The sequence below is a fragment of the Diabrotica virgifera genome, chromosome 2 (genome assembly GCF_917563875.1).
Source record: "Diabrotica virgifera virgifera chromosome 2, PGI_DIABVI_V3a".
Classification (NCBI taxonomy): Eukaryota; Metazoa; Arthropoda; class Insecta; order Coleoptera; family Chrysomelidae; genus Diabrotica; species Diabrotica virgifera.
Genome location: NC_065444.1, coordinates 169,741,651 through 169,758,944, shown reverse-complemented (window position 1 = coordinate 169,758,944; position 17,294 = coordinate 169,741,651). Strand labels below are relative to the sequence as shown.

The window sequence follows — 17,294 nt, the reverse complement described above, 5'->3', positions numbered from 1 at the left end:
TTTTGATTATAACTTTTAAAGGATTCATTTCCGAGAAAAGTTGCACTAACATAAAAGTTGCGTAAATAAATTTCCTACAATATAGAATTGGTTATAAATTTAAAAAAATAGTCACCCTTGTTGCAAAATAGCAATAATGGCGAAAAACCATACAAAAACAAGTATTCGCATTTTACGTTTTTCAACCATTTATGCTACATTTAGGACCTTCATATTTCACCCAGAAAAACTTTATGATACAGTAATATAATACTGTACATTTCATTAAGATCGGTTTAAAAGATTTTGCAAAATAAATTTTGCAATCCATCTTCCGCAAAAAAAATTCATTTTTTCAAAATGTTACAGGACTGAAAATAAAGCAGGTAGCAAGTTGAATTTTTTTGCATATATAAATGTATTGTACCTTTCATTTACAATTTGCAAAATTAAAATCAATTAACTACCACGGCGTCAGGAATTTTTTTAAATAGTCATTAATTATTGGTGCTACGCGCAGGACAGGAGATAGTTTGCTCTGATTTAGCATTCCAATAACCTTTGATAATGATTGATACATTTTAATTTTTATTACATTTCGATATAAATAAATAAATTTGTTTATTGCAAAATAAAAATACATACTCTATCCTTTGAAATAACACTTTTTTTGGCAAAAACTTTTTTTATTCATATATTTTAACTTAGAGAATAAAAGTTTATTATTTTTAAACATAAACAATTGTTTAAACAATATTTCACAAACAATAATAAAATTAGTTTGATTTTTGGGGAATTAAAATATTAAAATACAACAAAATATAGAGTAAGAAAATAATATATTAGATAAAGATTGGAAGACATTTTGGTGGAAATCAACTTGTGTGAATCGAACACCGCTGTCCTGCGCGTAGCACCAAAAATTAATGTTAATTTAAAAAATTTCCTGACGCCGTGGTAATTAATCGATTTTAATTTTGCAAATTGCAAATGAAAGGTACAATACACTTCTATAAGCAAAAAAAATCAACTTTCGATCTGCTTTATCTTCAGTCCTGTAACATTTTGAAAAAATTAATTTTTTTTGCGAAAGCTGGATTGCAAAATTTATTTTGCAAAATCCATTAAACCGATCTTAATGAAATTTACAGTATTGTTTTACTGTATCATAAAGTTTTTCTGGATAAAATATGAAGGTCCTAAGTGTAGCATAAATGGTTGAAAAATGTAAAATGCGAATACTTGTTTTTGTATGGTTTTTTCGTAATTATTACTATTTTGCAACAAGGGTAACTATTTTTTAAATTTTTAACTAATTCTATATTGTAGTAAATTTAGTTACGCAACTTTTATGTTAGTACAACTTTTCTCAAAAATGAATAGTTTTAAAGTTATAATCAAAAAACCAATAAAAAAAATCCAATTTTTCCTTCATATTTTGACATTTTGATTATTTAAACAATGTTCCGGACCATTTTGAGTAGGAGGATAACTCAAATAATATTATTTGAGTTAGTTTCAAGCCATTTCTGCAAACAAATTTGAATCACCTCTCAACGTCCATCTCAAAACAGATGCGCCCTGGACTATTATAGATTTCAAACAAAGGGCCTATCCGGGTAAGATGGTGAAAAGTGCCCCCAACTCGATTTAAATTCCATATAGGCAACTTTTTAGCACATATAGAGGAACTCACTTTCTGAAATTTTTAGCCCCCTAGGTGGTCACGTGACCCCCCTAGAGCCTAATTAGGCTTTTTAGGTTTTTATTTTTTATCTCAGCCGCATCAAGAGCTAGCCAAAAACTTTATTTAAAAAAGTTGTAAGTTTCAAAAACATATATACGAAAATTTTTTTTATTTTTTGGCGGGAAATTCGAATTTTTAGAACAATTTTAAACTTTTAAATAACTCTGAAAAAAAAACTAAGACACTCGTTTTTACGAAAATCAATTATAACGTGTATTTTTACACAGTCTTTCACCCTGAATTTTTTCAGATTTTTAAAATTGGTGAAACGTACCTTTGAAAATAAAAACCCGCATTTTTTCGGTTTTTTTTTTCGTTTTTTGATACGATTTTATACATATTTTTCAAAAAAGGTAACACCGTCACTAGAATAGGTAAAAAACTGAAAAATAATTGGGGTCTGCTTTATAAAATTTTTTTGTAACGCCTTATATTTTAAGATACAGGGCGTTGAAGAAAACAAAATTTTACACATTTTTTACGATTTTGCTGAAACTACTGGCAACATTGTAATAAAACTTGGCGGGTTTTAAGAGGTAGTTATTGTGCATGTTTTGACATACAACTAAGGATTTGATATTCATCGTTGGCGCGCATAGGGGAAATGGTCTGAACTTTTTAAAGAATAAAGATAGTACGCCACTGACATATTTCAAATTAACAATCGTTTTTGAATTCCTCGTTCAATTTGTGACAAAAAATCTATCTTCTTATTTTTTCATACGACGCGCCATTTTTATTCAAAAAATAAAAGATCTTAACCCTTACAAAGCATTCGAACTTCTAGTACATCTACATACATAAACTCGTACATCCATTATAAAAATGAATTCGAATACTTTGGAAGCGTTAAGATATTTTATTTTTTGCAACAAAACGGCGCGTCGTATGAAAAAATGGGAAAATAGATTTTTTATCACAAATGGAACGAGGAATTCAAAAATGATTGTTAATTTGAAATATGTCAGTGGCGTACCATCTTCTTTTCTTTAAAAATTTCAGTCCATTGCCCGTATGCGCGCCAATGATGAATATAAAATTCTTAATTGTATGTCAAAAAATGCACAATAACTACTTCTGCAAGCAAGCATCTTGGATGCATTGGATCTTCGTGTATAACGCTGTCTTCGGCACTTGTTTTCGAGCTACGAACTGACTATTATCACTTTTCACTTTTGTTCACTTTATTCCACTATTTGCTGTTTTGGTCGTTTGTGCTTCCATCGGTGGAACTCATCATACCTTAGCATCTCTCGCAGTATGTGACTTGGGTGGTGCTCCAGTTCCGCGAATTTGACCCTTGCCTTGTCTGTCATAATTTCGGTGACTCTCACCTGTTGGAGTTCTCTGAACAGGAATCTTTCTGCTACGTATCTTGGGACTCTGGCGGCTTCTCTCAAGTTGCTGTTGTGGACCGCTTGAATCTTCTTTTTGTGGGTGTTACATGCTTATCCCCATGCGAGAGATGCGTATGTTAATACCGGTAGTATAATGCTGTTTATCAATCTTAACCTTGTTTTTAGTCTTAATTTGCTTTTTCTGCCTGTAAGTCCTCTTAGTGTTGCTTTCGCTATGTTGGTCTTCTGGACTGTGGCTTCTACATGTTTTTGGAAGGTTAATCCTTTGTTCATGATGACTCCTAGGTATTTAGCTTCGTTTTTCCACTCGATGGGGGTGTTCTGTACCGTCAGCTGTTCCTCTGGTTGTTGTCTTCCTTTCTTGTATAGAACCGCTTGTGTCTTTTCCGAGTTGATGGCTATCTTCCATTTTATACTCCATTCCTCTATTTCTTGTAGCGCTGTTTGCAGGTTGGTCACTGCTATATCTACGTTTCTATGTTTGGCCGCTATCGCTGTGTCGTCGGCGTAGAGGCTCATAAGGGTACCTGGTGTTCTAGGTACATCAGCGGTGTATATCGTGTACAGCAGGGGTGACAGGACCGCTCCCTGGGGTACTCCAGCCTCCGGGTTCCCGAGCTCGGACAGGACTTGTCCTATCCGAACTCTGAAACTCCGGCCGCCCAAGTACGACGAGATTAGCCTCGTGATCGCTCCGCTGTACCCGTAACCCCTCATTTTGTATAAAAGCCCCTTATGCCATACTCTGTCGAACGCTTTGCTTACGTCCAGGAACGCTGCTCCAGTGTACTGCTTGTCGTTGAATCCAGCTGCTATGTACTCGGTTAATCTGAGTACTTGTAGCTCGCTGGAGTGCTCTGCTCTGAATCCGAATTGAGCTTCTGGGATAATGTTTAATCTATTTGTTTCCGCTTGCAGTCTGCTAAGAATGATTCTTTCCACTATCTTGCTGATCGCTGGAAGTAAGCTGATTGGCCTGTAGTTCTGCGGGAATGTGTGGTTCTTGCCAGGTTTTGGGATCATAATGACATGGGCCACTTTCCATCTGTTCGGGAATATCTTATATCTTAGTATCGCGTTCACTATGTTTGTGAAGTACGCTTTTCTGGGCAAATACTTTAGGGCTCTGTTTGTTATTTCGTCTGGACCAGGCGCTTTTCTAGGTGAACTGTTTCTGATGTGTACGTTGATTTCTTCCGGTGATGTTGGGGGAATGATGTCCTCTGGGTCTTCTAGTCCTTCTTCTTGTTCTTCGACCTCTTCCAGGAAGTCGTCGTCTTCGTCTTGATGGAAGTTTAGGTCGCATTATCTTTCGAGTGTAGACCTCATCGCCTCTACTTTTTCCTCTATGGTGTATACCATGCCGTATCTTCCATGTAATGGGGGGATGGGTTTTCTGTCGCTTCTCAACATTTTCTGGAGCTTCCAAACGTTTTTCATGTTTGAGTCTAGTTCTTCCATCTCTTGTACAAAGTTGTCCCATTTTTCGCTACGGTGGAGTTGTAGGGCCGTTTTGACCTCTCTGTTTAATGTATTTGCCCAGGTTTTGTCTACTCGGTTTCTTGTTCTTCTGGCTATTTGTTTCGCTCTATTTTTTTCCCTTATCAAATCTTGAGTTTCTTGTGGTATGTCTTTGAACCTTCCCATGCGGATCTCGACTTCTTCCTCTGTTGTGCTGTTTCTGATTGCCTCTTGGATGATATTTTCGAGCTCTAGGACTTTTACTTCTATTTCTTCAGGGTTATTTATAACTGGCACTATATTTATTCCTTCACTCACTAGTCTTTTATAGTTCGTCCACTTTATTTTCTTTTTTGTTCTTTTCGGTGGGTTTGTCTGTTCCCATGTTCCAATTTCTAGTAGAATGGGGTTGTGGTATGTTGATCCTTCATCCAGCGTGATTAGTTCTGATTGTAGTCCTAGGTTTTTGGCCACAACTATGTCGATATGGGTGGGAAGTCCATTTCCTGGGAAGTGTGTTGGTTCTTCTGGGCCCATTGCCACTGTATCTTCGTTATTTTCTATGTAGTTATTTAGTAGTCTTCCGTTTCTGTTCGTAGCTCTATCGTTCCAGTTGGGGGATCTTGCATTCAGGTCTCCTATTATGATGGATGTTTCAGCGATGTTTAGGAACGCATCTAGGTCATCGTCCATTAATGGGTGTTGCGGTCTTACGTAGGCTGATGTTATTCTGACTGCGCCTTGTCTCATTTTCACTTCTACTGTTGTTGCCTCCATGTTAACTAGTGGTGGAGTCGTGAATCTGGTGTGTGTGATCCCCTTCTTAACTAGGATGGCCGTTCCTCCTGATCTTCTAGTGAGGTCGTTCCTATATACATCGTACCCAGGAAACTTTAGGTTGAAGTTGTTTGTTAGCTTGGTCTCCTGAATTGCTACGATGTCCATCTCATATCTATTGGCGATTTCATCCATGATGTTTTGGTTTGTTGATATACCGCCCGGATTCCAGGAGCCTATCCTCAAATATCCCCTGTCTGTCAGCATTACTTCTGTGTCTCCCTGGTGCCTAGTATGACTTCTTTGACGACCCTAGTCACTATTCTGACTATGTAGTCTTCATCAGGGATCGCTGCTTGGTGTTGTTTATTCTGCGTGGCCTGGGCATAGAAGACGCCGGTAGCTTGTGGTCGTCTTGCTTGTGGTTGTTGTTGTGGTCTCCTTGGTGGGGGTCTTCCCCATGTAGGCCATCTAGGGCATCCTCTGTAGCTGGTTGGATGGCTACCTTTACAGTTGGCACATGTAGCTTGAACATCTCTGGCCCGTTTGCACATCTTTGTGGGGTGATCCTCACCGCATTTGACGCACCTGGGATCCTTGTGGCACGCGTTTTGGGCAGTTGAAACACTGCGTTGGTCCTGTCGCTTTTCGAAGATCCTCTACCACGACCTTAATGTGGCACAGGTTGGTTATGCGCCTCGCCGCCCCCCTGATCCAGAGTAATGACGAACATAGGTAGCTGTCTTCTTGGGCCGGCTCTTGTTGACATATTTTTGGCTGCTTGGCAGTCAATGTTGTATTGTTCTGCCATGTCATTCTTGATGTCTGCCTCTTTGGTGTTTGTGGGTAGCCCTCTTATTACCATTTTAGGCTTTACTTCTTCCTCGAATGGGAAGGCTATCCATTGTAGTCTCTTATCCTTTAGGGTCTTCGCATATTCCTCGATAATATGCGAAGTAATCTGCGGTAATCTTCCGGGCTTTTCGCCTGGATGAGGGTTTCCCTTCCGCTTCTGGAGATCTTGTTTATTGTGATCACATTTTGTTTCTGGGCTATACTGAGGATGGGCCCTGTCTCGCTCACGCTCTGTAATTTAATCACAGGCGGCTTTCGTTGACGGGTTACCTGTTGTTCAGGCAACGCGGCAGCTTCTTCTTCTTGATTCGTCACCATTCGGTCCGACTCTGAAACATTGGGACGCCGTGCTGCAGGCGTATCTCCACCCGTGCTCGTAGATGGATGGATTGGTGGGGCTGTCCCTTGGGGCAGGTTGAAAGATTCTTCTGCTGGGGGTGAAACAGCTCTCATGGCGTTGTTCGCTTGGAGTTCCCATGCTGTCGTCTCGTCTTTTGAGATTGGTGTCTTCAATTTTGGGAAATCTTCCTTATTTTTTGGTGTTTCTCCTCGAATTTTCTTTAGTCTCTCCTCTGCGGGTGACTTTTTGGCTTCAGGGAGTGGTTGCGATTTTCTGATTTCAGAGATTAGCATCTGTTGGGAATTCTCGACGAGTTTTCTCGTTGCTTGTAGTTCATCTAGCAGGTCTGCCATTTGGGCTCGCAATTTCTTCATCTCATCTTTTTGTTGGGAGATTTCGATCCTCAATCTCTCGTTTTCGGCCTTTTGTTGGTCTTTCTCTGCCGTCAGCGCCTCTAGCATCTTTCTCATCTCTTCTTGTTCATTCGTCTTTAGTAACTTCTCTTTCATGTCTTCGTTTGCTTCGCTGTCACTCTCTTTGGCTCGTTTGGTAGTGCCTCTGCTTGTCTGCTCTGCCTCGTCGTCCATGGGCTCTGCTTCTGGGTTGTCCCTATCTTTCTTCTCTTCTACATCGCTTTTATTTTTCTCCTCTTTCTTCTTTTTGGATTTCTCCTTTTTCCTCTCGCTCCTAGGTTTTTTGAAACCATTTTCATCCACGGATGAGTAGTCGTCTGTGTCGGAGCTTAGTCCCTGAAACAGGTTTGGGCCCACTTTGCGTGAGCCCTCATAGATTGGCGGGGATTGCGTCATGGAACGGGGTCGTGATCGAGACCTAGCTCGATCAATCGTCTGGGGTTGGAGGGCGAACGGTCCTAATTTTGAACAAAGCCTTTTTTTCTGCCGACTGGCCCGACGCCAGCTCGACTTCAGGGTTGGCTCCCTGCACCAAGCGCGGTTGTTCACGTACCCAGACAGAACTAGGTACGGGTTCCTCTTGCGTTTCTCAATCTACTGACCTAGGGGCCGGGGCTGCACGATGTAGGATCCTAGAAAACTACACCCTGCAGTGTCGAGGTGCAATGTTTTAAATTGCACCCATCCCTTACGGAGGCATAGTAGATATCCCGTAGCGGGCTCACGTCGAGCTCGCTATTTCTTTTTCCGCTAGCCGATCTCTAGCTGTGGCGTCTCAGAGAATCCAATAAAATCAAATTCCCTAAGTTTCACCACATCCAGCCGATCGGCCTTTGCATCTCCTTCTCGCCTAAGGCTTAGAAGTGCACGACTTCGCTATCACGCTTACATTCGTGATTGGAATGAAAATTCCTGCTAATCGTACAACTTCTTCCACCCTTGGCTCCTCGTCGTCTTCTAGCCTCAGAGAGTGAAAACGCTCAACTGCTATCTTGCTTACATTCAAGATTGGACTAAAAAGTCCACAGCCGAGCTATCCCCACTTCTCGTTGGCTTCTCTGCGCTGCTGCTCCGCTCCGATCGCACGCGTGTTACTAGTCCGGTGGTCGGCACCGAACTTACTTACTAAAAAAATACTACACTGGATGGCGTTACAGAAAAATTTTATTAAGCAAACCCCAATTATTTTTCATTTTTTTACCTATTCTAGTGACGGTGTTACCTTTTTTGAAAAATATGTATAAAATTATATCAAAAAACGAAAAAAAAAACCGAAAAAATGCGGTTTTTTATTTTTAAAGGTACGTTTCACCAATTTTAAAAATCTGAAAAAATTCAGGATAAAAGATTGTGCAAAAATACACATTATAATTTATTTTCGTAAAAGCGAGTGTCTTAGATTTTTTTTCAGAGTTGTTTAAAAGTTTGAAATTGTTCTAAAAATTCGAATTTCCCGCCAAAGAATTTAAAAAAAAAAAATTTTCATATAGATCTTTTTAAAACTTATAACTTTTTTAATAAAAGTTTTTGGCTAGCTCGTGACGCAGCTGAGATAAAAAATAAAAACATAAAAAGCCTAATTAGGCTCTAGGGGGGTCACGTGACCACCTAGGGGGCTAAAAATTTCAGAAAGTGAGTTGCTCTATATGTGCTAAAAAGTGACCTATATGGAATTTAAATTGAGTTGGGGGTACTTTTCACCATCTTACCCGGCTAGGCCCTTTATGATTCTGTGATAAGAAGACGTCTGTACAAGATTGTAAGAGTACTTGGAATTCTGAAAAAGATGATCAGACTAGTAAAAATGATCTTAGTGAAGACCGACAATAGGATAAGGATAGAAGGAAGCCTAACAGAAAGATTTGAAGTTAAAAGGGATTCAATTAGGGAGATTCGCTGTCCACAGTACTCTTTAATTTCTTGTTGGAGGCAATATTGAGAGAGAGTGGAATACAAACTAAGATATGATGTGTGACATCAAAAGCAAGTTCTGGCCTTTTTAGGCGATGTAGGACTAATGGCATGAACTGAAACGGAACAGCTGAGAATTTTCAAACTCTTTGAAGAGAAGGCTAAGCAGAATGGGCTGAGTATTAATGAGACAAAAACCAAGTATATGGAAATTGGGCAGACCACACATGAAGACACACAAAAGGATTAAAGATTACCACAAACAACGGGGGTAAAGAGCATTGCTTCAAAAAGTGACGAAGTTTGGGTATCTAGAAGTAGGTAGCTCTAACAAGTAAAGAGAAAGAAAGCCGAGAAATCGAAAAGCGAATTTCTAGAGGAAGGAGGACTGTCTGAGCCCTATTAGTCCAGAAAGCCACTGCGCATCCGCTAGGAAAAATATTCTAATTCGGATTTTTTGTACAATCTTACTCAAAAAGGACTCCTTTTAACAAATTTGCATGATGCCAGGAACAAAAGGTGGTCAAAAATTTTTTAAACGTTTTTTTTTTTTGTTTTTTTCCTAAAATTATTTTTTGTGCATGGAAAAAGGTTTTTTAGGGTTTTTTGGATCATTACAAACAGAAAAGTTCTTTAGTGACTTTTCTCTAAAAATGATAGTTTTTGACATATAAGCGATTAAAAATTGAAAAATTGCGAAATCGGCCATTTTTAACCTTCAAAAACTATGTGAAAAACTGAAAATTTGAATGTTGCCAAGGTAGATAGATATTCTTTAAACATCGATTGATGAAATCCCGAAGAGTTTTTTGCAAAACAATATTCAAAACTTCTTTTTTTTTTTTCATTGCTAATCAAGCGTGCGCGACAAAATTTTCCACCGACAGTATGGTGCAAATGAAAGGAATAAATTCGTTTTATTTCGTAAAACGGCGACTTTAAGGAAAAATCCCGAAACAGGTCGATATTTGTTTTTAAGTTTTGATATTGCGGCATATACGGTATACTAGTGACGTCATCCGTCTGGGCGTGATGACGTAAACGATGATTTTTTTTAAATGAAAATAGGGGTCGTGTTGTAGCTCATTTGAAAGGTTTTTCAATTCTCTATTCAGTAATGTAAACATTTATATAATTATTTATACAGGGTGTCCTTCTACTGCTTTTTTTTCAAATAATTTAATTTAATAAAAATTTTTTGGACACCCTGTACAAATAATAATGTAAATGTTTATATTACTGAATAGAGAATTGAAGAACCTTTTAAATGAACTAGCACACGACCCCTATTCTCATTTAAAAAAATCATCGATTACGTCATCACGTCCAGATGGATGACGTCACTAGTATTCCATATATGCCACAATATCATAACTTAAAAATAAAAATCGACCTGTTTCGGGATTTTACCTTAAAGTCGCCGGTTTACGAAATAACGAATTTATTACTTTCATTTGCACCATATTGTCGGTGGAAAATAGGGTCGCGCACGCTTGATTATCAATTAAAAAGCAAAGGAGTTTTGAATATTGTATTGCAAAAAACTCTTAGGGATTTCATCAATCGATGTTTAAAGAATATCTACCTACCTTGGTAACATTCAAATTTTCAGTTTTTCACATAGTTTTTGAGGGTTAAAAATTGCCGATTTCGCAATTTTTCAATTTTTAATCGCTTATATGTCGAAAACTATCATTTTTAGAGAAAAGTTACTAAAGACCTTTTCTATTTGGAACGATCCAAAAAACCTAAAAAAACTTTTTTTCATGCAAAAAAATTAATTTTACGAAAAAAAACAAAAAAAAAACGTTTAAAAAATTTTTGACCACCTTTTGGTCCTGGCAACATGCAAATTTGTTAAAAGGAGTCCTTTTTGAGTAAGATTGTGCAAAAAATTCGAATTAGAATATTTTTCCTAGCGGATGCGCAGTGGCTTTCTGGACTATATACAAACTATATACTGAGAAAAAAACATTTCCAGGGTTATGAACAAAAACCAAGAAAATATGCTGAACATCTGAGAGCGAAGTATTCTAAGGAAGATATTCGGGGAAGTAAAAGACGATGAAATCGTGGTTAGGTCTTGACGATGAAGGTGGCAAAGGACTCGCTACTGGGAGGAGAAAGAAAGAAGAAAAGAGGCTAGAAAGGCTTACCTCGGAAAAAGTGGCTAGAACCATGTAAGGAAGACCTAGAAACAATCAGGATAACAAATTGGAGAACTTTGCGGTGAATTAATGCCGTTCCCAAAAAGTAATAATAATAATTGAAACTTAAATGCTAGAGGAAAATCAACTTCAGATAATATGTTCTTTTTGTAATAGTAATGCACCGATCTGTTTAATGAATAAAAATTATTTGATATATAATTTAGAAGGCATGTTAAAAATTATAAAAAACAAGGGGTGCCCGATATAATTTTGTTCATATTATAATTAATAAACAATTAATTATCAATAAACAATAATTAACAAAAAATGAATTACTTTTAATGGGAATTACGCCACAATTTTACCAAAAAATTATTTTATTAATGTTTTGACGCCCAAGTCGGGTGTCGTTGTCAAAATACAAAATAATACTAAATTAAACAAAAATGTTGTTGCTTAGTAAAAAATTCTTCTAATAATTTATTTAATCTGACTCATTTATATCGGCAATTCAGACATGTATTATATATTTTAAAGTAGAAGACTTTAAAATGATATCGCCAATATTGATGAGTTGCGTTCCTGGGACGACTTTACTAAAAGATGGTTCATTTGATTACAAGAAATCAACCCAACTCAAGAATATCCGCCACAAAAAATCACAGCATGTGATCTGTCTTTAAAAAGACAACCAAATGCAACGGTGGCAGTAAAATTCTCGCATTAGAGACTCCATAGTAAATCACGAGGGAAAACCAGGAAAAAAAACCTCGTGATACTATTCCGACATCGGGATGTCGGGATTAGAAACGAAATTAGAAAATGATAATACATTGACAACTAAGACAAAACTAAATGTATCAGCAATAATGGAGTTATTGACATTATGTACTAATAATACCTATTTTTAACTAAATAATGAATTATATAAACAAAATTTTGGTCTAGCAATGGGCTCTTCTTTATCTCCATTATTGGCTAATATATTTATGGAGGATTTCGAAACTAATATCATTTCTAAACAAAATTTAAAACCCACAGTATGGTGGAGATATGTAGATGATGTGTTTTCAATATGGCCTCATAGATCAGAATTGTTGGATACATTCCTAAATATTATAAACGATCAAGAAGAGACAATAAAATTCACAATGGAAAAGGAATATAATAACACCCTACCTTTCCTCGATGTTTAGTATCAAAGAAGGATACTGGATATGAGACTCAAGTTTATAGAAAACCAACACACACCAACAGATATCTCAATTACAAATCAAATCACAACATCAACGTTAAGAAGGAAATCATTAAATCTTTATATGATAGAGCCAAAATTACTTGTTCTAACGAAAATTCATTGTTAGAAGAAAAACAATTGTTAACATCTGTTTTATTAAAAAATGATTATCCTTTATCGTTTATAAAATAAGGAATTGTCAAGTTTGGATCGAATAGAACAGAACAACGTAGAACGGGATCCTATAACAACCACAAAAAATAATACGAGGAAAATATCAATACCATATATAAAAGGACTACCTGAGAAACTTAGAACAATAGGAAATAAATTCAACATTTCAACAACATTCAAAACAACAAACACATTGAGATCTATTCTATCTAAAACTAAACCTAACAATGAACAAGAAAGAACAAAGAATTGTATTTATAAAATACCTTGTGAATGCGAACAATTTTATTTAGGTGAAACATCAAGACCATTAAACGTTAGAATAAGTGAACATCACTCTTATATTAAAATTAGAGAATTTGATAGATCTTAAATATGTCAACATGCATGGGATAATGCACATAGAGTTCAGTGGAGAGATTCAAGTATAGTCCTGAAAGAAACAGATAGTAAAAAGAGAAAAATCAAAGAAGCGGCTCTAATTATGCTAAATGAAACCAACTGTGTCGCAAATTCCTCAGTAGAATGCAGTAGGATGTGGTTACCCATACTAAAAGAGGAAGTCAATAGAAAGAAAATACCAGGATCAGTAAGTCAGTAATATCGAGTTAGTACATATTTTATATTTTAGTATTATGTATATAATATCTATGTATTATTAATATTATTTATAATTTAAAATAGCATATACATATATTAAAGTCGGAATTTGGTATTAGATTTGAGAGTAAACTAAATGTAAGCACAAATACTTACGATGTCGGGATAGTATCACGAGGTTTTTTTCCTGGTTTTCCCTCGTGATTTACTATGGAGTCTCTAACGCGAGAATTTTACTGCCACCGTTGCATTTGGTTGTCTTTTTAAAGACAGATCACATGCTGTGATTTTTTGTGGCGGATATTCTTGAGTTGGGTTGATTTCTTGTAATCAAATGAACCATCTTTTAGTAAAGTCGTCCCAGGAACGCAACTCATCAATATTGGCGATATCATTTTAAAGTCTTCTACTTTAAAATATATAATACATGTCTGAATTGCCGATATAAATGAGTCAGATTAAATAAATTATTAGAAGAATTTTTTACTAAGCAACAACATTTTTGTTTAATTTAGTATTATTTTGTATTTTGACAACGACACCCGACTTGGGCGTCAAAACGTTAATGAAATATTTTTTTTGGTAAAATTGTGGCTTATTTCTCATTAAAAGTAATTGATTATAAAAATGCCACAAGTAAATAGCGTCAGAAGAAAATTAAAAAGACTTTATTTTTTTATAAATTAAAAAAATTCGCCCCGGCCAGATGTTATTTTAGATTTTTTGATCATTCTAAACAAAAAAGGTCTTTTGTAATTGTTCTCTTAAGGTTTTTGAGTTAGAAACAATTTAAAACTAAAAAAAAAAACAAAAATGACGAGCTTCAAGGCTCAAATTTGTAACCATCACGTACCTATCTAAATTCAAGTTCGGATCTTCTTCTATCAGGTCCCGATAGGAATTTTTGCCATGTTTTGTTCTAAAATATATTTTTTTAATTGTTAACCCGCCATTACACGCGCTATGAGGGAATCCCTCACCATATTTGTTTATAACCAATGAAATTGTGTAAACTAATACGATAACCTTAAGCACCCAGGAATGCCTTTAGCATGTTTCATGAGAGGGTATGAAAAAGTTATAGAATATTTCAGGCGGTCAGTGTGCTGTGTGATAGTTAAAAGAAGAGACATCCCCCTTCAAGTGAGGGAATTCCTCACTGCGCGTGCAATCACGGTGAAATCACGTTTCTGTTATCTCAAAGAAACTTTTAGGTTTTTATTTAATATTTAGGTAGATTTAATTAAAATATTATTGTTTGGATTAGGTTAGGAACAGTGGCACACCGAGGAGGGGTTTGGGGGTTAAAATCCCACCCAGAGCATATAGAAATATATATAAAAAAAAGTAGGAAAATGTAACTTATCTTTCAAAAATAATACAAAAAACTTTCGGTGCCCAAGCAAACCCCCCCCCCCCCAGAGGAAAATTCTAGGTGCGCCACTGGTTAAGAACCCATTTTGAAATTTACCTATTCTAATTGGGAAGTAAGCCACAATTTAACTTGAAAAATTGATTTTATTGACGTTTCGAATTCCACCTCGGACGTCGTTATCAAAATACAAAATATTAATAGTTAATTACATAAATGCTACAAAGAAATATTTTTTATTATTTTATTATTTTTACTTTTGTTTTGTTAAATTAATAAAAAAATTGGTTTACGAGACTTTCTATAATATGTGAGTACAACCCATTTTATATTTATACATGTTGACATTCATTCTTCCTCGAAATAAGTCGAATTTATGTAGGTGAGGGCGACGCTCATACGCGTGCAACCACGTCACAATAGAAGACGCGTGTAACGGCGGGTTAACAAGGAAGGTTTCTTATGGAAAGACAGGGTTATTAACAACTAAGAAACAATATCTTTAAATGAAATAAGCCTAAAATACTTATCAAGAACTGATAGAGTGTTTGAACTTGAATTTAGGTACTTTCCAATTTCAAAAATGATATTTTTTACTTATGTTTTTGAGCCTTGAAATCGTAATCTTTTTTTTAGTTTTAAATTGTTTATAAATCGAAAACGATCAACTTAAGAGAAACGTTATTAGACCTTTTTTGCTTTGAATGATCCAAAAAATCTAAAATAATATCTGCTTGGCCAATTTTTTTTATTTATAAAAAAATCATTTTTTAATTATTGTTAATCAATTATAGTCAGAAAAAATTATATCAGACACCCCTTGGTTTTTATAATTATTAACATACTAAATTACATATCTAATAATTTTTATCTATTAAATAGATCGGTGCAGTATCTTAGACTATAATAATTGATTATTACCATATACATAAATATAACATATACTTACTCCAAACTTTTGATTAATTTTTCTACTGCTATTTTTACAAATCTCTCATAAATTTCAGTATTTTTTGTTTCTTTTTGTACTTGAGCTGCCGAAATGGCAACAAAGAATAAAAATATTACAAAGCTCTTCATAATTTGATCAAGCGAATGAAACTAACAAATCTTATAGATACATTAACTGTTGATACGTTTGCTATTAGTTTTAAAACTAATTTCTTTATCTACTGATTTGATTAAAAAATAGTTTTTTAAGTTAAGATTAAAACTGATTGATGCAAAAGATAAAAACATGTTTGTTCGATTATCACTTTTTTGATTATCACAATTTTTCTATAGGTATTATTTAAACTTACTTCGTCATCCAATGCTCCCTAAGAGGTCTGGTTTATAAGCGTATAAGTGCAACATAAGTATGTACATAATTAATATAAGTATTGATAAAAGATCTAATAGACCGAATCAATAAAATAACCTACTGAATTTGAATTGTATTGATATCGTAATAACAAATTATCATACTGTTAAGGTACAAATTCGGAGCAATCCATGAATATGTTATTTTACCTCAAAATAATTATTTGGTTCTTATCTACCTCTTCTCCTTTAAGTCTAACATTATGTACGCTTCTGAATCGCACCTGGCGGATCATAAGGGCCTTCACATTTTACTATTTTTCAATTTATCTTGAATAAATTGTTCGAGACCTTTTTATCAATATTCTTGATTATTTTTTTAGTTTACATTTGCTCTTGAGTGCCTCTCCATTTCATTTGATAGTTCCTATTCAACGAAGATCAGCCACTTCTGAACCTCGTTTTTCGTAGCATCTTTAATAATGCCACAGAACGGTTCTGGACCTACAATGGTTTCTCTAGTCTAGGACCTTGTTTGCCAACAGATCTGTTCATTCATTCCCATGCACCCCTTCATGACGCGGTACCCATATTAAAGATGCTTTACTGTCTTTTGCCAGGTTGTTGAGGATATCTTTTCAGTTCCATACCAGTTTTGTTTTGGTGAGTGGGTTATTTACTGCCAGTTGTAAATAATGTTGATTACCTTTGCTTTGGTTCTCTATCTATGATTTCGTCAATGCAGATCACGATCACCAAGGCAAAAACGTTAGACTGGAACACAGTTTTATATTAACCTAGGCTTATAATATTTATTATAAAATTTTATGTTTTCCCAAAAACTTCTGTTCTAGTACCATGGGAAGTTTTAGATCCATCAGTGAACCATGTTAAATCTCCATTAATATGTTGGACTTTTTATCTGTAGATGGTATAATTGTGTTAATATTCTCAGTATTCTGGTTTATTTAATTGTGGTATATGGTAAACCCATTTGCAGACGACCTGATGTTACTAGCACACAGCGAAGATGACCTCAAAGGAACCTAATAATGTGGAAAGAGGAGCTGGAAGAGAGAAATATGAAAATAAACATGGAGAAAACAAAGATAATGGTCATGGTCAATGAGGATAAACAAGTAAATATAGAGATAAATAACAAAAAACTAGAACAAGTAACAACATATAAATACTTGGGTGTGAAAATAGAGAATGGAGGAAGATCAGAAGAAGAAGTCAACGAAAGGATAACCATGGCGTCCAGAATGTACCATTGCTTAAACAGAACATTCATTGGAAAGAGAGAAGTAAGCAGCAGGACAAAGATGATGGTATATAAAACAATCTTCAGGCCAATCCTTACCTATGGTAGTGAGAGCTGGGTGCTAACACAATCATCGAAAAGCAGAATAAACTCCATGGACATGAAGTACCTAAGAAAAGTAAAAGGAATTACAGGACGTGATAGAATATGAAAGAGCATTGTGAGAGAAGAACTACAAGTCGAACCAATAACACAAATACTAGATAAGAACAAGCTTAAATGGTTTGGACATTTGTGTAGAATGAACGATGGTAGGCAGGTAAAACGCATATGGGAGGCAAAAGTACAAAACAA

At 35.6% G+C, this 17,294-nt stretch overlaps 1 protein-coding gene across 1 annotated transcript in view; it reads right to left on the bottom strand.

Moving 5' to 3' along the window:
- The window catches only part of LOC114333556 (uncharacterized), a 52,164-nt gene extending 36,534 nt beyond the window's left edge, over positions 1–15,630 (bottom strand). Inside the window, exon 1 of the mRNA XM_028283444.2 lies at positions 15,324–15,630. Coding sequence (XP_028139245.1) covers positions 15,324–15,454 — 131 coding nt within the window. The 5' untranslated portion in view covers positions 15,455–15,630. The remainder of the gene's footprint in view (positions 1–15,323) is intronic.
- Positions 15,631–17,294: the final 1,664 nt, after the last annotated feature.